The sequence below is a fragment of the Aedes aegypti genome, chromosome 2, assembly GCF_002204515.2.
Source record: "Aedes aegypti strain LVP_AGWG chromosome 2, AaegL5.0 Primary Assembly, whole genome shotgun sequence".
Classification (NCBI taxonomy): Eukaryota; Metazoa; Arthropoda; class Insecta; order Diptera; family Culicidae; genus Aedes; species Aedes aegypti.
In genome coordinates this window covers 7,142,228-7,162,580 of record NC_035108.1, presented here as the reverse complement: position 1 = coordinate 7,162,580, position 20,353 = coordinate 7,142,228, and the positions used below count along the sequence as shown (strand labels likewise).

At 40.8% G+C, this 20,353-nt stretch overlaps 1 protein-coding gene across 2 annotated transcripts in view; it reads right to left on the bottom strand.

Annotated features, from left to right (window-relative positions):
• LOC5579875 overlaps positions 1 to 20,353 on the bottom strand; it is a 448,850-nt gene that overhangs the window by 117,797 nt on the left and 310,700 nt on the right. Inside the window, exons 3-4 of one of the 2 annotated variants that reach the window (XM_021839841.1) lie at positions 16,843 to 16,845; positions 7,796 to 8,475 (exon numbers count right to left, since the gene is read on the bottom strand). In XM_021839841.1, coding sequence (XP_021695533.1) covers positions 7,796 to 8,475; positions 16,843 to 16,845 — 683 coding nt within the window. Of the gene's footprint in view, positions 1 to 7,795; positions 8,518 to 16,842; positions 16,846 to 20,353 lie in introns of both variants that reach the window. The other variant, XM_021839840.1, reaches the window with a different exon arrangement.

Sequence of the window (20,353 nt, the reverse complement as noted above, 5' to 3'; positions counted from 1 at the left end):
CCACAAAATGCGTTGCAGGGGTGTGTCGTCCGAATGAATTCGCACCTGCCGGTACATTTTGGCCACATCTGCTACGAAGGCTATGTTATGTTTGCGAAAACGGCCCAAGTAACCGTACAGCTGTATATAGTTGCATCAATATCACTTTATATGCTTCTATAAAATATGGCATATAAAGTCATACTGCATTACATGTCTCATTAGGCTGATACAAATATTAATTTTCTTTTATGTCACCCCCCCCTTCAAAAATCCGAAAATTTTGAAGGGGAGAAAAAAAAAAGATTCATCATTTCTTTGAAATCATTTAGGTTTTTTTTTTCGATTTTTGAAGTAAAACACAAGTAAAAAAATGATCCAGAGGACGTTTGGAAAAAGTATAACAATTATCGTTAAAAATAAAAATTCGAAAAAATATTTTTTTTTTTCATTTTTATTTTTTTGTTCCTAATTTATTTTTATCCCCCCCCTCGAACCTTCCAAGTGGTCTCGGACATAAAAGAAATTTAATATTTGTATCAGCCTTAATGCAGTATTAAAGTGGAAAAGGGCGCTATTAAAGTGTAAATACGGCTACATTTCCTAGCTCTATGTTGGCAATTGCTAAAGTATAGTTACTGTCTGTACCGTATAAAAGCTTTAGCCAAAGTGTATTTAATGCATGAAGGAAATAATTAAAAAAAGAAACACAAAAATGTTTTTGTTCGTTGGATGTCAGGTCAGCGTTGCTTTTTTTTTTGCTATGATTCATATGTGTATTTTGTTTACTCCCTGTTGCTGGGATTTGAACCTAAATTAATTGTGTGATGTTTTCGATGACTCGCCGCGCCTATCCTCCGGACCATGAATGCTGGATGTCTTGGCCGGGAAAATTGTGCAACTTCAAGCTGCTCCCTTTCATTGCCAGTGAGAAATATTGTCGATTTCACTCCAAGTTGGACCGTCCCAAGTGTGTAAGCTCCTTCAAAGTGTGTAGGCAGCTCAGGATTACGTCGAATCATGATGGTGTTTTTAGTTCACTTATTCCTTGTGGTTCAAGGAACAAGTGTACCGAATACGTTTTAATGATCCGATGCAAGCGAGCACCCTTATCACACTTTTTTGCACTCTACAAACATTGTGATAGTCCAATTTGGGGTGAAGTGCGCAATAAGTAAGTGGACACGACTGTTGCACTTCCAAGTTTACCACGGCTGTCGCTTTTTTGCTGTTGAGATTTTGTTTTGTTTTCATTGTGTGGGGCTAAATCTTCACGTTTTATATATCGTTTTAGCATCTCGGCACATTGAATCGTCGATAGCCGTGTGGTGTGTGCACGGGCCTATCAATCGTAAGGTTTTTGGTTCAATTCCAGGCTGTTGCTTATTTTTTGTTTTCAAATTCTGGTTTCTCGTAAGACAAATCTACGAATTTCAACAAGATTTCTTGTGGCGAATTTTCATAAGCGATATTCAACTATTTCTATAGTCTATTTGCCTGAGTGAGGGGAAGGTTGACAATAAATAGAGCAATGAAATCTTGCCATTTTTGTTGCGATGAAGCATTGAGTAAGATGATGCAATGAAGCATTGAATGGTGACCGTATATCAACCATTAATGCACATTTCATTGCTACAATAGAACAATGCTACATTGCGTTCATAAAATGGAATTAAAGCATTACTGCACGCATATTGCAGAATAAAAGCAATGATGCATTGCACTCGTTGAATAAAAGTTGAAATACGGTAATGCCTTAATGCTTGTGGTTACTTGGGGGATCATCAAGTCTATCAAGTCGTCTTGTATCACCGGACCAGTGAGAAGAGCGTCGTTGAGAGAGCAAGTTGTTGTCTTCGCTGAGCCATCGAAAACCACCCGAACCTTTGTTGTCGAACTAGACTCCTTCGAAACAGGGTGGGGGGGGGAGGTAGCAAACTGTTCGCTGTTCATTCTGCACATCTTGCGCAGTTTCTATCGGGCGCATATGGTCCAAATCCAGGTATTCTTGAAGAAAGTCGCAGTACTTTTGGCGTAGATTTGAGTCTCTACCCAATCGCCTCTCCAGTTGATTAAATCGGCGCAATGCTGTGCTGAGAGAATCGCCAATTTTTTCGTGAAAACTAATTTTCTTCGGGTATCGCGCAACGTAATGACCAGTAGCGTCTCGATCGATCGTCGCCCGGAATTGTTGTTCGCGATCTTCTTTTTCCTGGGAACGCGGAGGCTTGTCCGAAATCTCTTCGATGCTCCAAAAAGGCCTTCATTGCTTTGTCTAGTGGTTCCGCAGTCGCGAGATGGCAGGAAACCATCGCGCTTGTGCCAGATCGTTCGAATTCGCCAGCAGCTACCCAACCGGAAGCGAAATGTCGATTTTACAAACTTGAACCCGGCCACCATCAAGCAGATGAAAAACCCAATACCAAATCTATCGGGCCTGACACGTAGAATTCGGGATCCGCAAGTTTTGTGCCAGCTAGCGGTGCCGATATGACCTGCCCTTGAACCAGCAATTCCATCGACAAGGAAAAGTCTCGTACACGTGAGGAAATAGAAATGGATACTTTGTACGCTGCGTTTCTTCGAGTCTGACCAATGCCACTGATCTCCGCCCGTTTCGCATGCCGAGGCAGTTTGAGTAACTGACAGAGCCTTTCCGACATCAAGTTTGCTTGTGATCCGGAATCCAATAGACCTCGTACCAAATGCGTCCTTCCCCAGCTGTCCTTGATCTTCAGCAGCACAGTGAGCAAGAAGACGTGATTTCCAAGGTGCTTAACTGCCATGCAAACTGCATCCAACACCCTTGTTTGCTTTTTCAGGAACTCCACCAGCAAGGCGAAAGATGGTTCGACTTGGTCCCATACATGTTCCTCCCACCGTTTCTGCGTGACGTCATCCAGCTTAGATACCATCAGATGCGTTAGCATTGCACCCCAACTGCTCGTACGCCCCCCTAACTGGTCGAAAGTTTTCGTGTTGCGCTCGAAGTAGCTCGAAGCTGACTCCTTCCGGATTTTCGGGAACTCGAACATCGCATTCAGATGGCGTTTCTTCAGCAGGTAACCGTTGGAGAACCGAGCGACCAAACCATTCCAAGCAGCCTAATAATTAGCCTCACTCATTGGATAGGAATCGATCAATTGCAACGCATCACCTCTTAAAGACGCCCGTAGATAGTGGAATTTTTTGGATACCACCTAAATCTGGAGAAGAATCAATCAGGGCCTTGAATGTGTCGTGGAAAAGCAACCATTTTTCAAAACTTCCATCGAACTTGGGAAGATTGATTTGGGGAAGTCATACGTAGTACTAACGTTAGACGACTCCAAATGAGGCATGGATGAAGAAGGCCCTTGTGTCGAATGCGTTTGCGTATTTTGTGGTAATTTGCTAACTAACCCTACCCTTATCTTGAAATACATTTCTTCGAAACTTTCCCTGACCTCTCGACGCGTCTCGATGCTCTCCTCGTGGTCTTCTGTTTCTTCGATGTCGGCTTGTACCTCCTCAAATTCGTCCCATTTGTCCTCCAATTTCTCCAAACGAACTTTGCCGTACGTGTCAGGAAGTCCACAATGTTGTCCCTGACGTGGATTTTGGCCTTCAGCTTCTTTTCCATGGTGCGTAGCGTTAATGGCGATGGCGGAGCGTCGAATTACGAGTTGGCCTGCGAATGTACAAGGCAAAGCGGGGAACCATTCCAAGAGAAATGAACGGATTTGGACAGGTACTCACCTGGTGCGCCTGTTAAATTGGCCTTGTACAATTTCTCTCTGAAACCTGCCAACACTCCTTCCTCCAGTCCGAAATGCCAATCACCAAAACAAGCTGCGTGACACGCTGACGGAGCACCAAAATGCCGTTGAGAAGTCGTTGACCAGAATTGATTCTGCAAATATTTCACAAGCTAAGCACCTTTCGATACACCAATAACGTAGTTGGACAGATACTCACCTTATGAGACTGTGTCTATAGGCATTGTATTGTTTAGACTGTACACCAATTTCCGTGGAAACGCCGGTTTCCAAGTAAAGAAAGAGATTCGTATCAAGTCAATTCCTCGGAGGATTTTCTTAATAAATTCTCCCGAAGGTATTTTCCAAGAATTCCTCCAGGGGTTTCCTCTTAAAACACCAAAGGGGATTTCCTATAGAAATGCCTTCGGGGATTTAATTGAAAAATTCTCCGGGGTTTTCATCCAGGAATTCATTCGAGGATTTTTTCAATTTATCAGAGGAATTCACCCGGAGATTTTCACTAGGAATTTCGTTCAGGAATTCGTTCGGAAATTGGCTGGATTTTGTCCCAAGAATTCTTCTGGGGATTTCTTCCAGGAATTGCTAAGGATATTTCTTCCCCAATAAACATTTTTGCTGAATAAGTTTTGAACAAATCACTCTCCAGCAGAGTACAGCTGATTAAACTGTTATTCAGATATTAATGATACTCGAGACAAGAAACATATCCGATGATTTCCTCAAGAAACACTTCTGTGAATTACCTCCACAAATTCCTCTAGTGATTTCGTCCAGAAAATCTTTAGAAGTTCTACTCCAGGGAGATTTCGTAGGAATTTCACTTAAGATTTCCACAAAAAAATCCTCCATGGATTTGCTCCTGGAATTCTCCCAGGAATGCCTCTAAAGATTTGCACCAAGATTTTTTCTAGAAATTCTTCCGGGAAATTCCGCCAGGAATTTTCACCAAAAATTACTTCTTGAGTTTTCCACCAGAAATTTCTCCAAAAATTCCACCGCGAATTGCACGGATTCTCCGGGGATTTCTTCATAGAATTCCTCTGGGCATTTGCTCCAGGAATTCATCCGGAGATTTCCTTCAGAGATTCCTCCGGTGAATTTTTTTTTCATTCTCCGAAACCTCCTCAATGAACTTCTTCAGAGTCTCGCCAAGAATTCCTTTGGAGTTCCTTCACGAATCATTTTAGAACTTTTGCCGGGAGTTCCTTCTGAGCCCACCGGGAATTTCTTCAGAATTCCTCCGAGAATTCTACCGTTATTACTACGGAAATCTTTTTGGAGCTCCACCGGGAATTCTTCCATGGCTTCTAGGAAATCTTTTAGAGTTCCTCTAGCAATTCCTCGGATTTTACCAAGCTCCTTAAGAAATTTCTTTGGAGACCGTTCCAGATTTTTTTCAGGGTTCCTCTGGGTTTCATCAAGAATTTCTCCTAAGTTTCTCTATAAATTATTCCTCCGGCAATTATTTCGAAATCCCTGCAGGAATTTCTTTGAAAGTCCTACAAGAATTTATTTAGAGTTCCTCATGGAATTTCTTCATATTACCCCCGGAAATTCTTTTGGATCTCCACCGGGAATTCCTTCAGATTTCCTCCTGAATTTTTTTCCGAAATTTCTTCAGGAGTTCTTCAGAGCTATAGTTATTTCTCCAGAGTTCCTCGTGTAATTTCTCCGAAGTTCCTCTAGGATTTTTCTTAAGTTCTTCCAAAAAATCATCCTGATTTCTTCCGGCGATTCCTCTGAATTGCATACAGCAATTTCTCTGAACTTCTTCTAAAATTCCACCAGGAATTCTTACAGAGTTCTCCTAGAAAATTGTCTAGAGATCCTCAAGCGTTTGCTATGGATTTCATCCAGCCATTCCTGGAAACTTCTTCCAGAGATCCATCGGGAATTCGTTCGAATATCCTCCATAGCTTCAACAGGAATTTTTCCGGTGTTCTTCAAGCAATAACCCAGAAATGACTCCGGAGTTCTTTCAGCAACGTATCCGGAGTTTCTCCAGGAACACCTCTAGAGTTTCTCCAAGAAATGCTCCAGAGTTCCTCCTGGAATTCCTTTGGAGTTTCTCTAAGATCAAAGTATCTCTTGGAATTCTTTCAAAATTCCTCATGGAATTCTTTCGGATCTTCACCTGTAATTCCTGCTGAGTCGTTCCAGAAATTCGTCTAGAGTTCTTTCAGCAATTCTTCTGGTTTTTATCTAGCATTTCCTACGAAGTTCCTCCTGAGCTACACCGGGAATATTTTTGGATTTTCTTCCTAGTTGCTTTTGGAATTTGTACGTAGTTCTTTCAGGAATTCCTCCACAATTCTTGCAGCAATTCTTCCGGAGTTCCTTCAGCAATTTATCCGGAGTTCCTTCAGAAGTTCCTTAAGAGTTCCTCAGGGAATTCCTTCAGAGATGCCTCGGGCATTCCTCCAAGAATATTTTCCGAGTTCCTCCAGCAATTCCTACGCAGTTCTTCCAGCAAATCTTCCAAACTTCCTATGGGGAATGCTCCAGAGCTCTACCGGGAATTGCACCAGAGTTGCTGCGAAAATTCCTTCAGAGTTACTCCGGGCATTACTCCAAGAATTTCTTCAAAATTTCTCCAAGATTTGTTTCGAAATTTTTTCAGTAATTTCTTCGGAGTTTCTTCAGGAATAATTTTGGAGATTTTCCAGGAATTCCTTCGAAGTTCCTTAAAAAGTTTCTTCAGGAATTGTTTCAATAATTTTGCCGGTAATTCCTTCGTATTTTCTTCATAAATCCTGCATAATTTTGTCAAAGTTGCTCCAAAAATTCCTTGGAGTTCCTGTAAAAATTCCTCAGAGCTCCTCCTGGAATTCTTTTGAATATTCTCCAGATATTTCCAGAGTATTCTTTCGAGATGTTGTCCATAGGAATTTCACCGGAGTTACTCGAAAAAATATTCAGCTAATCATCGGAGTTCTCCCAGCAATTTTTTGGAGATTCTCCAAGAGCTTTTTCAGAGTTCCACATGGATTTATCTTAGAGTTTCTCCGGGAATTCCTATGGAGCTCCATACGTAATTCCTTCAAATTTCCGCCATTGCTCCTTCAGGAATTTTATCGAAGTTCTTCAGGAATTCTTCAGAGCTCTTCCAGTAATTCCTCAGAAATACTTCAAAGTCTCCTAGGTATTCTTCTGCAGTTACTTCAAGAATTTTCATAGATCCTCATCCGAGAAGTTTCTCAGAGTAATTCAAAGTAAAAAGTGCCACGTTGATACATATTTAATACAAAAAAATATAAGGATAAATTGTTGCAACAGAAGAGTGTAACGAATTTTTTTTCCAATGTTTAATAGTGGATATTCTATGTAACCCAATAGTACAATACCAAGGAGGTAGATTTAGATTTTTTTTTCAAAATTTTGTTTTGAATACTCTGCAGAGCTTTCTTCTTTATTTAACAACAGTTAATCCATATCGGTACAGCTTACAACATGGTAGGCCTGAAAATTTGTTTGAAGATCAAAAGCTTGTTTTTAATTTTCTGGAGAGTAATTATTAATTGATTAAGAATATCTGGCGGAATCAATGAATATATGTTTGTTATTGTTAAGTGTAGTAACAATGGAAACATCATGTAGGGATGATAATCTAACCCTTGTGGTATGTATTAAGAAGGTATTTAATCAATGACTATTCAATGTTAAAGCTATTATTTTGGAATACGAGCCGGAAATACTGGAATCTATGCTCCAGAAAGTTCATTAGACAAACGCTTTTGTCAATTTCAAAAGGAATTGTCTCAGATAGATCGAACGCTCCTATCTTTGCATTCTCTGATTGTTCAATTTCTTTGAATGGCAGTACTGAGCTATGCAAGCGAAGGCAAACTAAGAAAAAATGCGTTCCCTCTAGGGTAACTGTTCCTTTTAAGCGTTCAATGGTCATGAAAAAGTGCTAACAGACTTTTTTTGCATTTCGACGAGCAAGAAAAACAAAACGATTTGGGCTTTGTTCTTCAAATAATAGATATCAATATTTGAGCACGGTACACATAGCACTACCAATACCCTGTCTATAAAAATACAAATCCACCTACCTTCGTCGAACATTGCCAATTGTTTCTTCTGTTGCCTTTCCAACCTCCTCTGCTCCTTCGACCGCTGCTTTCGCATTTCCTTTTGCTCTGGGGAAAGCTTTTCTTGCCGATCTTTTTGACGTTGCCCTGGCCAGCTGTCACCCTCGTCAGAAAAATTTACCATTTCCCCAATGGCGCCCACAGCTCCACTGCCCGAAGCATCCCTTTGAACTGCCGTTTGCATATTTCCGTCGTAAATATCATCGCTATTTAATAGGATGAGTTGGTCCTGGTCGGCTTTCCTATTCCGATTTCCGTTCCGACTGTCCGACCGGATGGAGCTCTTTGACTTTGCCCCTTTCCTCTTACTTGGGTGGGAAGTAGTCGCCTTGGACCTGTGCTTTTTCCGTCCTGATTCCTGGTTTGGTTGTTGTTGCTCAGATTCGTTTAATGATAATTTGGTTACGCTGGTTTGTGAAGAATTTGTCCTCTCGTCCGCTTCCCCCTCCAGGACGTTCCATTTCCAGTTTGCGTCGGAAGCTCGGGTGAAACTTCCATCGTCGTTGACAACCGGCTTTATACGTTTGATTTTCTTCTTGTGGCCTTTTCTTCGGCGCCCCTTTTTGCCACCCCCTGGATGTTTCTTCCACGCAGCTCCGGTTCCATCGGTTTCCTCTGGCAATCTGATTGCTGCAGTGACACTACTAGGACTGCTACTGCTGCTTCTGTCCGGAAAATGCTCTCTGAAAAATGGAACAAGATAGCAAAAAAAAAAAGTGGAATGAATCATGCCGTGTGACGAAGAGATGCTTTGAAAGATAAATGAATGAGGTCATGTCGAAACGTTGCGTCCCCATGATGGATGTTAGGAACTTCCTGTATATGTGATGAATGTACGAAAAGTGTGACGTGGCTGAGAATTACAATTTAAGAAAGCGGGCCAATTACAGAAGCGCCACAATTACACAACTGGAATCTTATTTTATTACTATTTTTTCATGATGTTAGTTTATTCTTAATTGTTTTATTGGTATAATTTCATTATATTCACTTCATACATCTAGGGTTTCTGAGTTGGACATCCCAAAATTTGATTAAACAGAATTTAGTTATTATCAAAATTTCATTTTTCGCAGCAGTTTAGAACTTCCACAGGCGAATTGCAATCCCATGCTTATGAAAGGAATGATGCATAGTAAAAAATTTAACCTAACTTCAGGGGCTTACTTCCAAATGGTATCTACGGATATTACAATCAAACTGAGGTTGCCCGGTCAAGATATTTGGAAAAAGTACGATTTCCAAACAAAATATTCATTCAAATAAGTGTACAAAATTTTCGTGCAAAACATACCGTAAAAGATTTTTTCCTTCCTAGTTTGGAGCCCAAGGGATAAGCAAAATATATAAAAACTTTTTTTTTTAAGAAATTTAGCTGAACTAGAAATATTTGTTTAACATATGTCACGAAATTAGATTGTTCGACATTTCCCAGATATCCATTCCCCAGAAAAAAAAGTGAGATATATATGGGCTGTAAGTGGTAAATAGTAAATAGTGAACAAATTTAACTGTAAAATTTGGGGACAACCAAGTTTTAGTTTTCATAGGTAGGGTCATTGTTCCCTTAGTGGACAGGCCCCTATAGTCACACTAGTGGCTTTTTATGGCCGTTTTGCTATAAATCTTTTCAAAAAAAATTTTGACATGAAGGCTAGAAGCTTTACTTACTTTATTTTGCTGGCTCTTCGTCCTTCAAGACATGACCTGCGCCACAATGTTACGCCAATTAACTCGGTCCATGGCTGCTAACCTCCAGTTTTTCGATCGCCCAACACTTCCAAGATCATGCTCCACTTGGTCAAACCACCTAGCTCGTTGCGCTCCCCTTCGTCTTGTACCGGCCGGATTTGAGGTGAACACAATTGTTGCGGGATTGTTGTCCGGCATTCTCACAACGTGTCCCGCATATCGTACCCTTCCAGCTTTGGCGACCTTCTGGATACTGGGTTCACCGTAGAGTTGCGCAAGCTCGTGGTTCATCCTTCTCCTCCATAGACCGTTCTCACATACTCCGCCGAAGATCGTCCTAAGCACACGTCGTTGAAAAACTCCTAGCGCTTGCAGATCCTCTTCGAGCATTGTCCACGTCTCATGCCCGTAGAGGACTACCGGTCTTATCAGCGTCTTGTACATGGTACACTTAGTACGGAAGTGAAGTTTACCAGACCGCAAGGTCTTGTGGAGTCCTCCGAGGTAGACAAATTCGTCCACCACCTTGAACTCATCCCCGTCGATCATCACGCATCTGCAAATGCGAGCTCTATCGCGCTCGGTTCCTTCAGCCAGCAGATATTTCGTCTTCGACGTATTTACCTTCAATCCAACCCGAACAGCTTCACGTTTCAGCCTGGTATACTGTTCAGAAACCACCTGGAACGTTGTTCCGACAATGTCCACGTCGTCAGCAAAGCAGATGAACTGGCTGGATATATTGAAGATCGTGCCCCGCATGTTGAAGCCCGCCCGTTTCATAACATCTTCTAGCGCAATATTGAACAGGAGGCAGGCCTGCCAGGCGATGGTCTGCCTTGTCGAAGTCCTTTGCGTGTTTCGAACGGGTCCGATAAAGCACCCGATATCTTCACACAGCACTGTACACTATCCATCGTTGCTTTGATCAGTCTAGTCAGTTTCCCGAGAAAACCATTCTCGTCCATAATCTTCCATAGCTCTTCGCGGTCGATGGTATCATAGGCCGCTTTGAAATCGATGAATAGGTGGTGCGTAGGGACTTGATATTCGCGACACTTTTGGAGGATTTGCCGCAACATAAAGATTTGGTCTGTCGTCGATCGCCCGTCCACAAAACCGGCTTGATAACTTCCCACAAATCTGCTTGCCAGTAGCGATAGACGGCGGAAGATGATCTGGGAAAGCACTTTATAGGCTGCGTTAAGAATGGTGATCGCTCGATAGTTCTCACATTCTAACTTGTCACCCTTTTTGTATATTGGGTATATTATTCCCTCCTTCCACTCCTCCGGTAGCTGTTCTGTATCCCAGATCCTGGCTATCAATCGGTGCAGACAAGTGGCCAACCTGTCCGGGCCCATTTTAAAAAGTTCCGCTCGAATACCTTCCTTTCCAGCTGCTTTGTTGTTCTTGAGCTGTTTGATAGCATCCTTAACTTCACCTATTGTGGGAGTTGGCACGTCTCCTTCATCCGCCGTACTGATGAAGCCATTCTTTCTGCTATCTTGATCTTCCTCCTCTGCGCCGTTTAGGTGTTCATCGTAGTGCTGCTTTCACCTTTCAATCACCTCACGTTCGTCTATCAAGATACCTCCATCCTTATCCCGGCACATTTCGGCTCGCGGCACAAAGCCTTTGCGGGATGCATTGAGTTTCTTGTAGAACTTACGCGTGTCTTGAGAACGGTACAGCTGCTCCATCTCTTCGCACTCCAACTCTTCCAGGCGGCGCTTTTTATCCCGGAATATATGGGTTTGCTGTCTTCGCTTCTGTTTGTATCGTTCCACGTTTTGACGGGTGCCTTGCTACAGCATCATCGCCCGCGCTGCATTCTTCTCGTCCAAAACCGTCCGACACTCCTCGTCGAACCAACCGTTCCGTCGATTTGCTTCCACGAACCCAACGGCACCTTCCGCTGCGTTGTTAATGGCTGCTTTGAGACTACTCCAGCAGTCCTCAAGAGGGGCTTCGGAGAGCTCTCCCTCTTCCGGCAACGCAGCTTCAAGGCTTTGCGCGTAATCAGTTGCGACTTCGGGTAGCTTGAGTCGTTCCAGGTTGTACCGTGGCAGGCGTCGGTACCGAATGTTGTTCACAACGGAGAGTCGTTGGTGCACTTTAACCGTCACTAGGTAGTGGTCCGAATCGATGTTTGCGCCGCGATAGGTTCTGACGTCGATAATGTCCGAGAAGTGCCTTCCATCAATCAAAACGTGGTCGATTTGCGATTCAGTCTGTTTTTGTGATCTCCAGGTGTACCGATACGGGAGGCTGTGCTGGAAGTAGGTACTACGTATGGCCATGTTTTTGGAGGCGGCGAAATCAATCAGTCTAAGGCCGTTTTCGTTCTAGAACTAGATCACCAATGATTAATATCGACACGGATTCTTAAACTAGAAAAGTTTTTAAAGGTCTTGTGAAAAAATGGTGCAAAAATATTGAGAAACAAAAAAGTTTACGCGATTTGAATATTGTATTAACGGTAAAAAAATAAGCTGGGGTTAAACGCATAATATGAGAGTGCATTGCTCACTGAAGCTAGCACATAAAAGAAAATCATCCAATTAATGATAAAATCTGCTGTTAATATGGTTATAGTATACCAAATTTTATTATAATACTAGACAAGGTAATTATTTTAGCACAAATAAAAAGACTGAGGACATGAGCTTTCCCTTTATGATAATGCACAGCAGCAAATTCCATTATTCATACCGAACGTGTTCAACATTTCGACATCTGCCATTACCTGTGAAATGCCATGTCATCAGCCACCCATTATTAGCTAGTTGGCACGAATACATCATAGCTCAAACCTATCCTACCAAAACCCGCAAGAGTGGCACAACTATGTCGTCTGGATTATGGGATTCAACCACCACGGACCCAAGCCGGGAGGATAATTCAGCCGCCACCTGACGAGTCGGAACTTTTCACCCCATTGTGTCACATTTCACGTTTTACGGAGCGTAAAACTACATGTTTCGTGCAACAGAGAAGCAACTCCTTTGCTCACATGTACCTATATGTGGCGTTCTCAGCATAGAGTAAGGTGGGGCAAAAGTTCGACCTTAGTGGTATACTCAAAGTTTCCAGGAAAACAAAAGCAGTTAAAACAAAACAAATACACATGCAGTGAACCTTCAACATATTGGCTATAAATTTGCTGAACAAATTTGTGTCAAAATATTTACCCATTTTTAGTTATAACAATTTCAAAATTGATTGTCTTAAACGAACTTTTGCCCCACCGGTGGGGAAAGAGTTCGAATCTTTTCCAAATCTCAATCGATTTTTATGATATTTGGATTGAAAGTCTCTTACTTGAATAGCATTCGAACCACCATGACATTTCTCAGTTTTGATTTGATTTGAGCTATAAATCTTAAAAAGAAACTCTTGCCCCACTCGAACTTTTGCCCCACTTTACTCTATGGGTCAAAAATTGTTTTCAAGCATTTATGCAAAAACTAATACACCTCAAAGCAACCTTATAATAGACCAAGAAACGCCTTTACATAAAAAATTGAAAAAGATTTTATCTTCATTTGGTTCCATGCAACGAAAGTTTGACCAAAAATTACAATATTCACATCGAAAAACAACAAATAGCAATAACTTTTCCAAATCTCAATCGATTTTTATGATATTTGGAGTGAAAGTCTCTTACTTGAATAACATTCGAACCACCATGACATTTATAAGATTTGTTTTGAATTGAGTAAGAAATCTTAAAAAGAAACTCTTACCCCACTCGAACTTTTGCCCCACTTTACTCTAACGTTGTTACTGGTTGACTGACTGACTACGGCTCGGATGAACTTTGCCAACCATTGGGATCAAAGAAAATTATAATTGGCTACAAACGTGATTCGTTCACTCCGAACTGACATTGTTTCTGGGTACACAGCAAAAAATGTAATATTACGTCGTATTCGGTGCACATATCTCGAATCGCGAGTGTTGCATGTGTATAACACATAACGATTTTGTTCGAGGAAATGATACATTCGGGAAAATAATTCTCGAGTAATTAGTTCATCCGAGAAAACGTCATTCGGAGAAATGCCGGAAAACCATCTATTTTCTTACAATTATTCGAGTGTACTATTACGCAACAATCACGACGCGAATAATATACATCTTAAACGATGTCCAGACAACCAGAAATCGACTTGAACAATTTACGATCAATGTTATGAATATAAATTGTAACGTTCCCGCACTACATGGTGGATGAAATAATTTGATCGATGAATCTCCTAGTATAGAACGCTTTTTATGGGTTCACAGGTACATTTCGTTTCATCCCGCATACTCATTCGAAGTAAGTCGGATCAATCCGTAGCAGCTGTCAAGTCAACTTTGTTATCAGAAATTAAATCGCATAAGATTACAGATTAGTTCGTTATAAAACTTTTATATTTGCATTGCTTGCTATTTTTCATTATATAAAATATGCAATTATATCGCCTCCACTGTTTCACGTAGGGTAACTCGGTGTAATACGCCCCAACGGGACAATACGCCCCTCTTCATTTTCACGGGATTGAGGGTTCTTTAACATGTAAATATGATCACATATCTTTAATATTCGCGAAAAAATGATGTTGCGCATATATGTTCTTTGAAAAGTATAAACAATCCATTGGATTTCTAAAAAGATCGAAAATCAGGTTTTTGGTTTAAAATTTTATGATTGATAAGCAAGCCTCAGGGAGTATGAAGCCCATTCTTTACTATTATACTTAATACCAAAACTTTTATCGGAAGACGACAGCTAATGAACCCTTTTAAGATTAGCAGGTGGTGGAATTCTCCTTGGAAACATTTCTAAAACGTTGTGGACCTTTTTTCTATAGGATGGGCATATTGCTCGGGTTGTTTTGAAACGTAAACATTGGGACCGTTCACAAAAAAACATCGTGTACACTTTTTTGAAGCAACCTGGAAAGAGACAGTTGCGTGCAGAGCATGGCCAACTAAGTAAGCAACATATTGACATAGAAAGCTTTAGAAGTGATGCATTTGCTACTGCGATAGAGCAGTTTTTCCTTAAGGGGGGGGGGCGTATTACACCCTTTTACCTTATAAGGTTTTATCACGACATCTTATGCAAGAAACTTTGTACATAAGAGCGCAAAAGGTGATTTCGTTTAATACAATTTATTTTTTACTGTGTCAGCACTTTCAGTCTCACAACGAGAAAGCGAAACTCGCATCGAACATGCAGTCCATGGGAACCGTCATTATTCGCAAACCCGTCCCTTGTGCATTGAAAACGGTATCATCCCCGTTCATTTGGCACTCTCGGTGAAAGCAAAGATGGGACTACAGCGGGCAAATCCTGCTTCAGTGTCATTACCATTAGCACGTGATTATAAAATTCATCAAAATTTGCTACCTTTTATGTGCACGGGGAAGTTCTGAGCTTTCTCCGCAAAAAGCAAACGCTTGGCTGGCGGTGGGTCGCCCTTACTGTTGTTTTTTCGGATGAGCTGAGCTTTCCTACTGACGGGGGAGGATCGGCCCAACAGCGTTTTAACACCATGTCATATCCCGTTTAATCCTTTTTGATAACGATGTGGCTTCGTCTGGGGATGGAGAGAAAATCTGGCTTTTCAATAAGGGGATTATCGAGTCACGTTCTGAATGCATCCTTTGGCTAGAACCAATCAGTGGGGGGGCTTTTGATGGGCAGCAAAGCGCTTTATGGTCGATTTCAATGCAATGAAGCCTGTATTTGTATTTCATTTATCATATGGATACAGCAGACGAGGATTTATGCAATAATGTGATAAAGGTATTTGATACAATGTTTGAATCTTTATTCAAAAAAAAACGGTAGGAAATTCTCGAAACAGAGTGTGTGGGAAAAAAGATTACCCATTTGTAATGAATCAGGTAATATATGTTTATTGGTTGGTACGACTGATAAACATTATTCATAGGCATGCGTGTTCAGCAAACCTTGCGTAAATTCTTTTAAATCATCGCCAATTTTTCTGTCGTTTTGGGACCTTCTTCAAGGATATCTCCAAGCTTGCAACATTGAAATTTTCCAGGAGTTCCTTCAGGAATTCTCTCCTCATTCAGAAAGAATTGTTCTACAGATTTTTCTGGGGATGAGTCCTGAAATTTCTTCAGGGATTTATTTAAAATATGTAGTTTAGTTTGCAAAAAATATCAACTAGATTACTATTCCACTCCATTGTTCATGTATTCCACCGCATACAAACGAAGATATTTCAACTCATTTCATGGCAAAGCAAAATCGAGCAACGATGATTACGATAATGCTGCTGACGAAGAGGCTGTTGCTTCCTTCAGTGCTAGCACACTTTAACAACGGTGGTTGCAAACGTTTCACGGCATTTTCATCACCTGTTTTGTGGTGCTTAACCGTCAGAGTTGCTCTACGAGTTCCGTAGTATACTTGATGAAAGTATGAGCAGCCGTTCTTTTGTTCCGGAAAATTTCCTTCAGCGAAATAGAAAGCGTCACCGGTGACACTCCCAGTTTTCCTGCTCAGACGGTTGGAAGAAGACGGTGAAATTAAATGATCATAATTAGAAATTCTAAGCGCTCGTTTCGACGCCCCGCATTCGGGTTGACTGAGGAAAATGTGACGCCAGAGGTAATGTTTCGTGGCGCAGAAATGAGAAAGGATGGCATTAAGCATTTATCCACTATTAATCTAATAATATAATGCCCCACAGGGTAGCTACTTTTGTTTGGATGGAGTTTGAAATCCGAAATTAGCTTCGTCGTGCCTAAGAAAAATATTTCAATGCACACAGTTTTCAATGCATTCTTCTATGCCCTGGGAAGTCGAGAACATTTCCAACCCGAAAAGATCCCCGACCGGTGGGATTCGAACTCACGACCCTAATTTCATGCCTTTTGCACGGTAATAGGAATCATATACATTGAAAAGAGCCCATGCACCGTACATTTTCGACAGAAGCACAATAAAAAAAATCTAATTTGCATAAAATCTCATTGCTCATACGATGAAATACATCTCTCTAATAGTATCCACAGTGAAAACTTGTTGAAATTATGAAAAATTTCATACTCTAACGTTAAAATGGAAAATGTGAATTTTTGGCGTTTCTACTAAGAGTGTTGAAGCATCTCAGAATTCACATGATTTAGACTACATAAACTTTGTTACAAAAACTACTTCATTTTATCAATTTTATCTTATTTTGCTGACAAAAGAATAACTTGTGAAAAAAACATGAGTTATGACTTTTCGAATGATACCGATTCGTTTTATTACCAAATTTTCCCAATTTGGCCGTATCGGAAACTGGCTTGAGGAAGAATTTGTACCACTACTACATTCACATATACGGATTACGGTACAAAAATAAGATAGCGTACTCAATAGAAAATATGGAAGAGCAGTACTTTTCCATTAAATACGATTTTTTTTTAGATTTTCCGCACCTTTCGTACATAGAAAATTCCTGAAATTTATATGGACTGTGGCCTTTGGCCAAACATCAAATGAAATCGTCAAAAACTATACGGGTGCGAGGGAAGTCTCCACTAGCCCTACACAATTGGAAGCAGTATGAAAAATTGGCTGACTCGACTGTCCACATTTATTGCCGCTGATTGCCAAGCACTAAATCGCTTTCGTCGACTGCAATAATGGTGACGGCATTTAGGTCGGTCATCAATTATGCAGTGATTCGATTTGCCAGCGCCATATCCGGACACAGAAATGCGACTTTCCGGACGGCGGAAGCAAATGAAGAATGGAGCAAACGCAACGGTGGAGGGGCGTTAGGTGGAAATTTATTTCCCCCCTTTGATGGAGGTTGAACGCTGCCCGACCAGATCGTGATGATGGATAAGTTGGGGCGGAGAAAATATAGTTGAATGGTCAGAACAATTATTTTCCATTGTTAGTTATGACAATTAAATGAATCTTCTTAAATTATGTCCCAGCTACACATTATCCCTCTAGCACACATTTTTTTTTATCTAAATACCATTTTTCGCCATCTTAAATTTGATGTATGCTCGTTTCGGACAAAATGTTTGTTTCTCTCATTTTTATTTAAAAAAAATCTCAGTTCATTTTTTTATTCTCTAGGCCTTGAAGAGAAGAGGATACCGATTTCAACAATAACAAAAATTAATGTTTTTTCGGTATACTATCAGGAGAAAGAAAAAATTTGAAATATATTTTATTTTCCATGTAACCAACAGAAATACAACTTTGGAATTAATTTTATGCCACTAAGTTTTTTTTGTAAAACACTCAAAATACATTTGTAAACTTAAAAAATATTAAATTTTTCAAACATTTTCAGAAATACAAAGATTTATCGATAGTTGTATATTTTTTCCTGAAATGTGTATTATGCTCGTACCTATTAGCTAAAAATCGAAAGATTCAGTTCGATTTCGAAGCTATGAATTCTTTTAAACAATAAAAAACGAGTGTTAGAGAGTTAAAAGCTTGTATCTAGCAAAATACAATACAACCTTTTCCATCCGACTGAGATGGTTCATTCGCCTTTTTATTTTCCCGCACGTGCCCATAGCCGTTTGACCCCGAAAACCGATCAATCAATCAATTTGGTGACAATTTCCGGTGAACAACACCCTTATGGATGCCGCTTCGTGTGGTGAATCGAACCGAAAGAACGAGGTCACCGAACCAAATGCTAACCCACCGCATGGCACACTCTCATGAGCCGAGATGAGATATGGATCAAATGTGTTTTTCGAACTGATGCTGGTTGGAGTAGAAATCAAACGACCGACCGTTTTCTACCGCAGTCTGCCTGCCTGACCTGACCAACATAGAACATTCGGTTCCAATCCAATAAATGTCACAATCTATGAGGATAACTTTCGCACTCGTCTCGTTCGGTTGTCTGTTGGAACTAAACTGGAAGCTCCGTTTACGTAACTCTTTTTACGGAAATTCCATTTACGAAATATTACGTAAATAGCTTTTGTACGCACTTGAGGCAACTTGACATTCATGTAGGTATCATATGCTTATGAATATTTAATTAATTCGGAACATTGAAGCCGACTTTAATGTGATTTGCTTAATCAGTATGGTATGTGGTGAAATACGTCAATGCAATGTATGAACTCTCCTGAGAGGGTAAAGCAATTCCTCCAAGAGGGTAAAGTAATCCCCCCGAGAGGGTAAACTGATTCCCCCGAGAGGGTTAAGTAGTTCCCCAGAGGGGGTAAAGTAATTCCCCCGCGAGAGTAAAGTAGTTCCCCCGAGAGGGTAAAGCAGTTCCTTTGATAGGGTTAAGCTATAAAGAGTGACGAATATGGAATGAGAAGCAAGAAATGAGAAATGAGAGATGAAAAATGAGGAGTATGGAATAAGATGTGAGAAGTGAGGAAAAACTAGTGAAGAATGAGAACTGAGAAATGAGCAGTGTTTGGATTTTGATTCGAATAAGCCGATCGAACCATATTCGGAGAGTGTAACAGTTCACGAACCATAACAGTTCGTGGCACATCGCAACCGGAGAGCCCTATTAATGTAAACATTCACTCTCTCGTTAGGCGCCAAGCAGTGGGTGGTGTGTGCCTGTCTTGTTTTCGTTCATGACTCGTTATATTCCACGAACGATAAATGTCATGCGTGTTGTATGAATGTAGGCGGATAAATGGGATGAAATTATGCCTGGAAATGATAGATGAGAAATAAGGTGTGAGGAATGAGGAGTGAGGAGTGAGGTGTGAAGAGTAAGGAGTGAGGAATGAGGATCGAATAATATAGAGTGAGGAGTTAGCAGTGAAGAATGAGGAATGAGAAATGAAGAGTGAGAAGTTAGGAATGAGAAATGAGGAGTTGGGAATGAGGAATGAGGAGTGAAGAAGGAAGAATGAGGGATGAGGAGTGAGGAATGGGAGTGAGAAATGAGGAATGATAAATGAGGAGTAAGGAATGAGGAAAGAGGAGTGAAGAATGAGGAATGAGGAGTCAGAAATGATGAATGAGAGATAAGGAATGAAGATTGAGGAATGAGAAATGATGAGTGACGAATGAGGAATGAGGAGTGAGAAATGAGGAGTGAGAAATGAGGAATGAGAAATGAGGAGTGAGCAGGGCTGGGAATGATAATAGTAGTAGGCTTGAATTTCGCAAAAATCACGTGGCTTCTCTCACTACAGTAGTTTAAAATCGTGAATCTCATCAAGTAACTTATGTTGTGAATATGAATTTTCTTAATCAGTAGTGTCATTGAAGGCTGTAAATGCGGGAAATGCAGCGGAAAATAGAACAATTTTCTACAGTAGTTTTGGGTTGCCCTTAGCAACTAGTGTTTTGCTATTTTCAAGGTATTTTTCCTACAGCAGCGATAGGCGCGAGTTTCACTGGCATCGTTGACTGTGATTTGCTACGCTTGCCTACTGTAGTGTGAATCTCAGAACTCTTCCTAACTCTGGGAATGAGTAATGAGGAATGAGGAGTTGTGATTTAGGAGTAAGAAGAGAGGAATGAATGACGAATGAGGACAGGGGAATGAGAGATGAATGAATGAAAGGTGAGGAATGAGGACTGAGGAGTGAAGAATGAGCAATGAGAATTAAGAAATAAGGAATAAGAGATGAGGAATGAGGAATGAGTGAGGTGTGAAAAACGAAGAGTGGGGAATGAGTGAAGATTGAGGAGTGATGTCTGTAAAGTGACGAGTGAGGAATGGGGAGAGAGGAATGAGGAATTATGAGTAAGTAACAAAGAATGAGGAATAAGTGAGGAGTGAAGAACGAGGAGTGAGGAGCAGGGTTGTCACAATAAAAACTGTATTTTTTCCTTGAATAATCTGT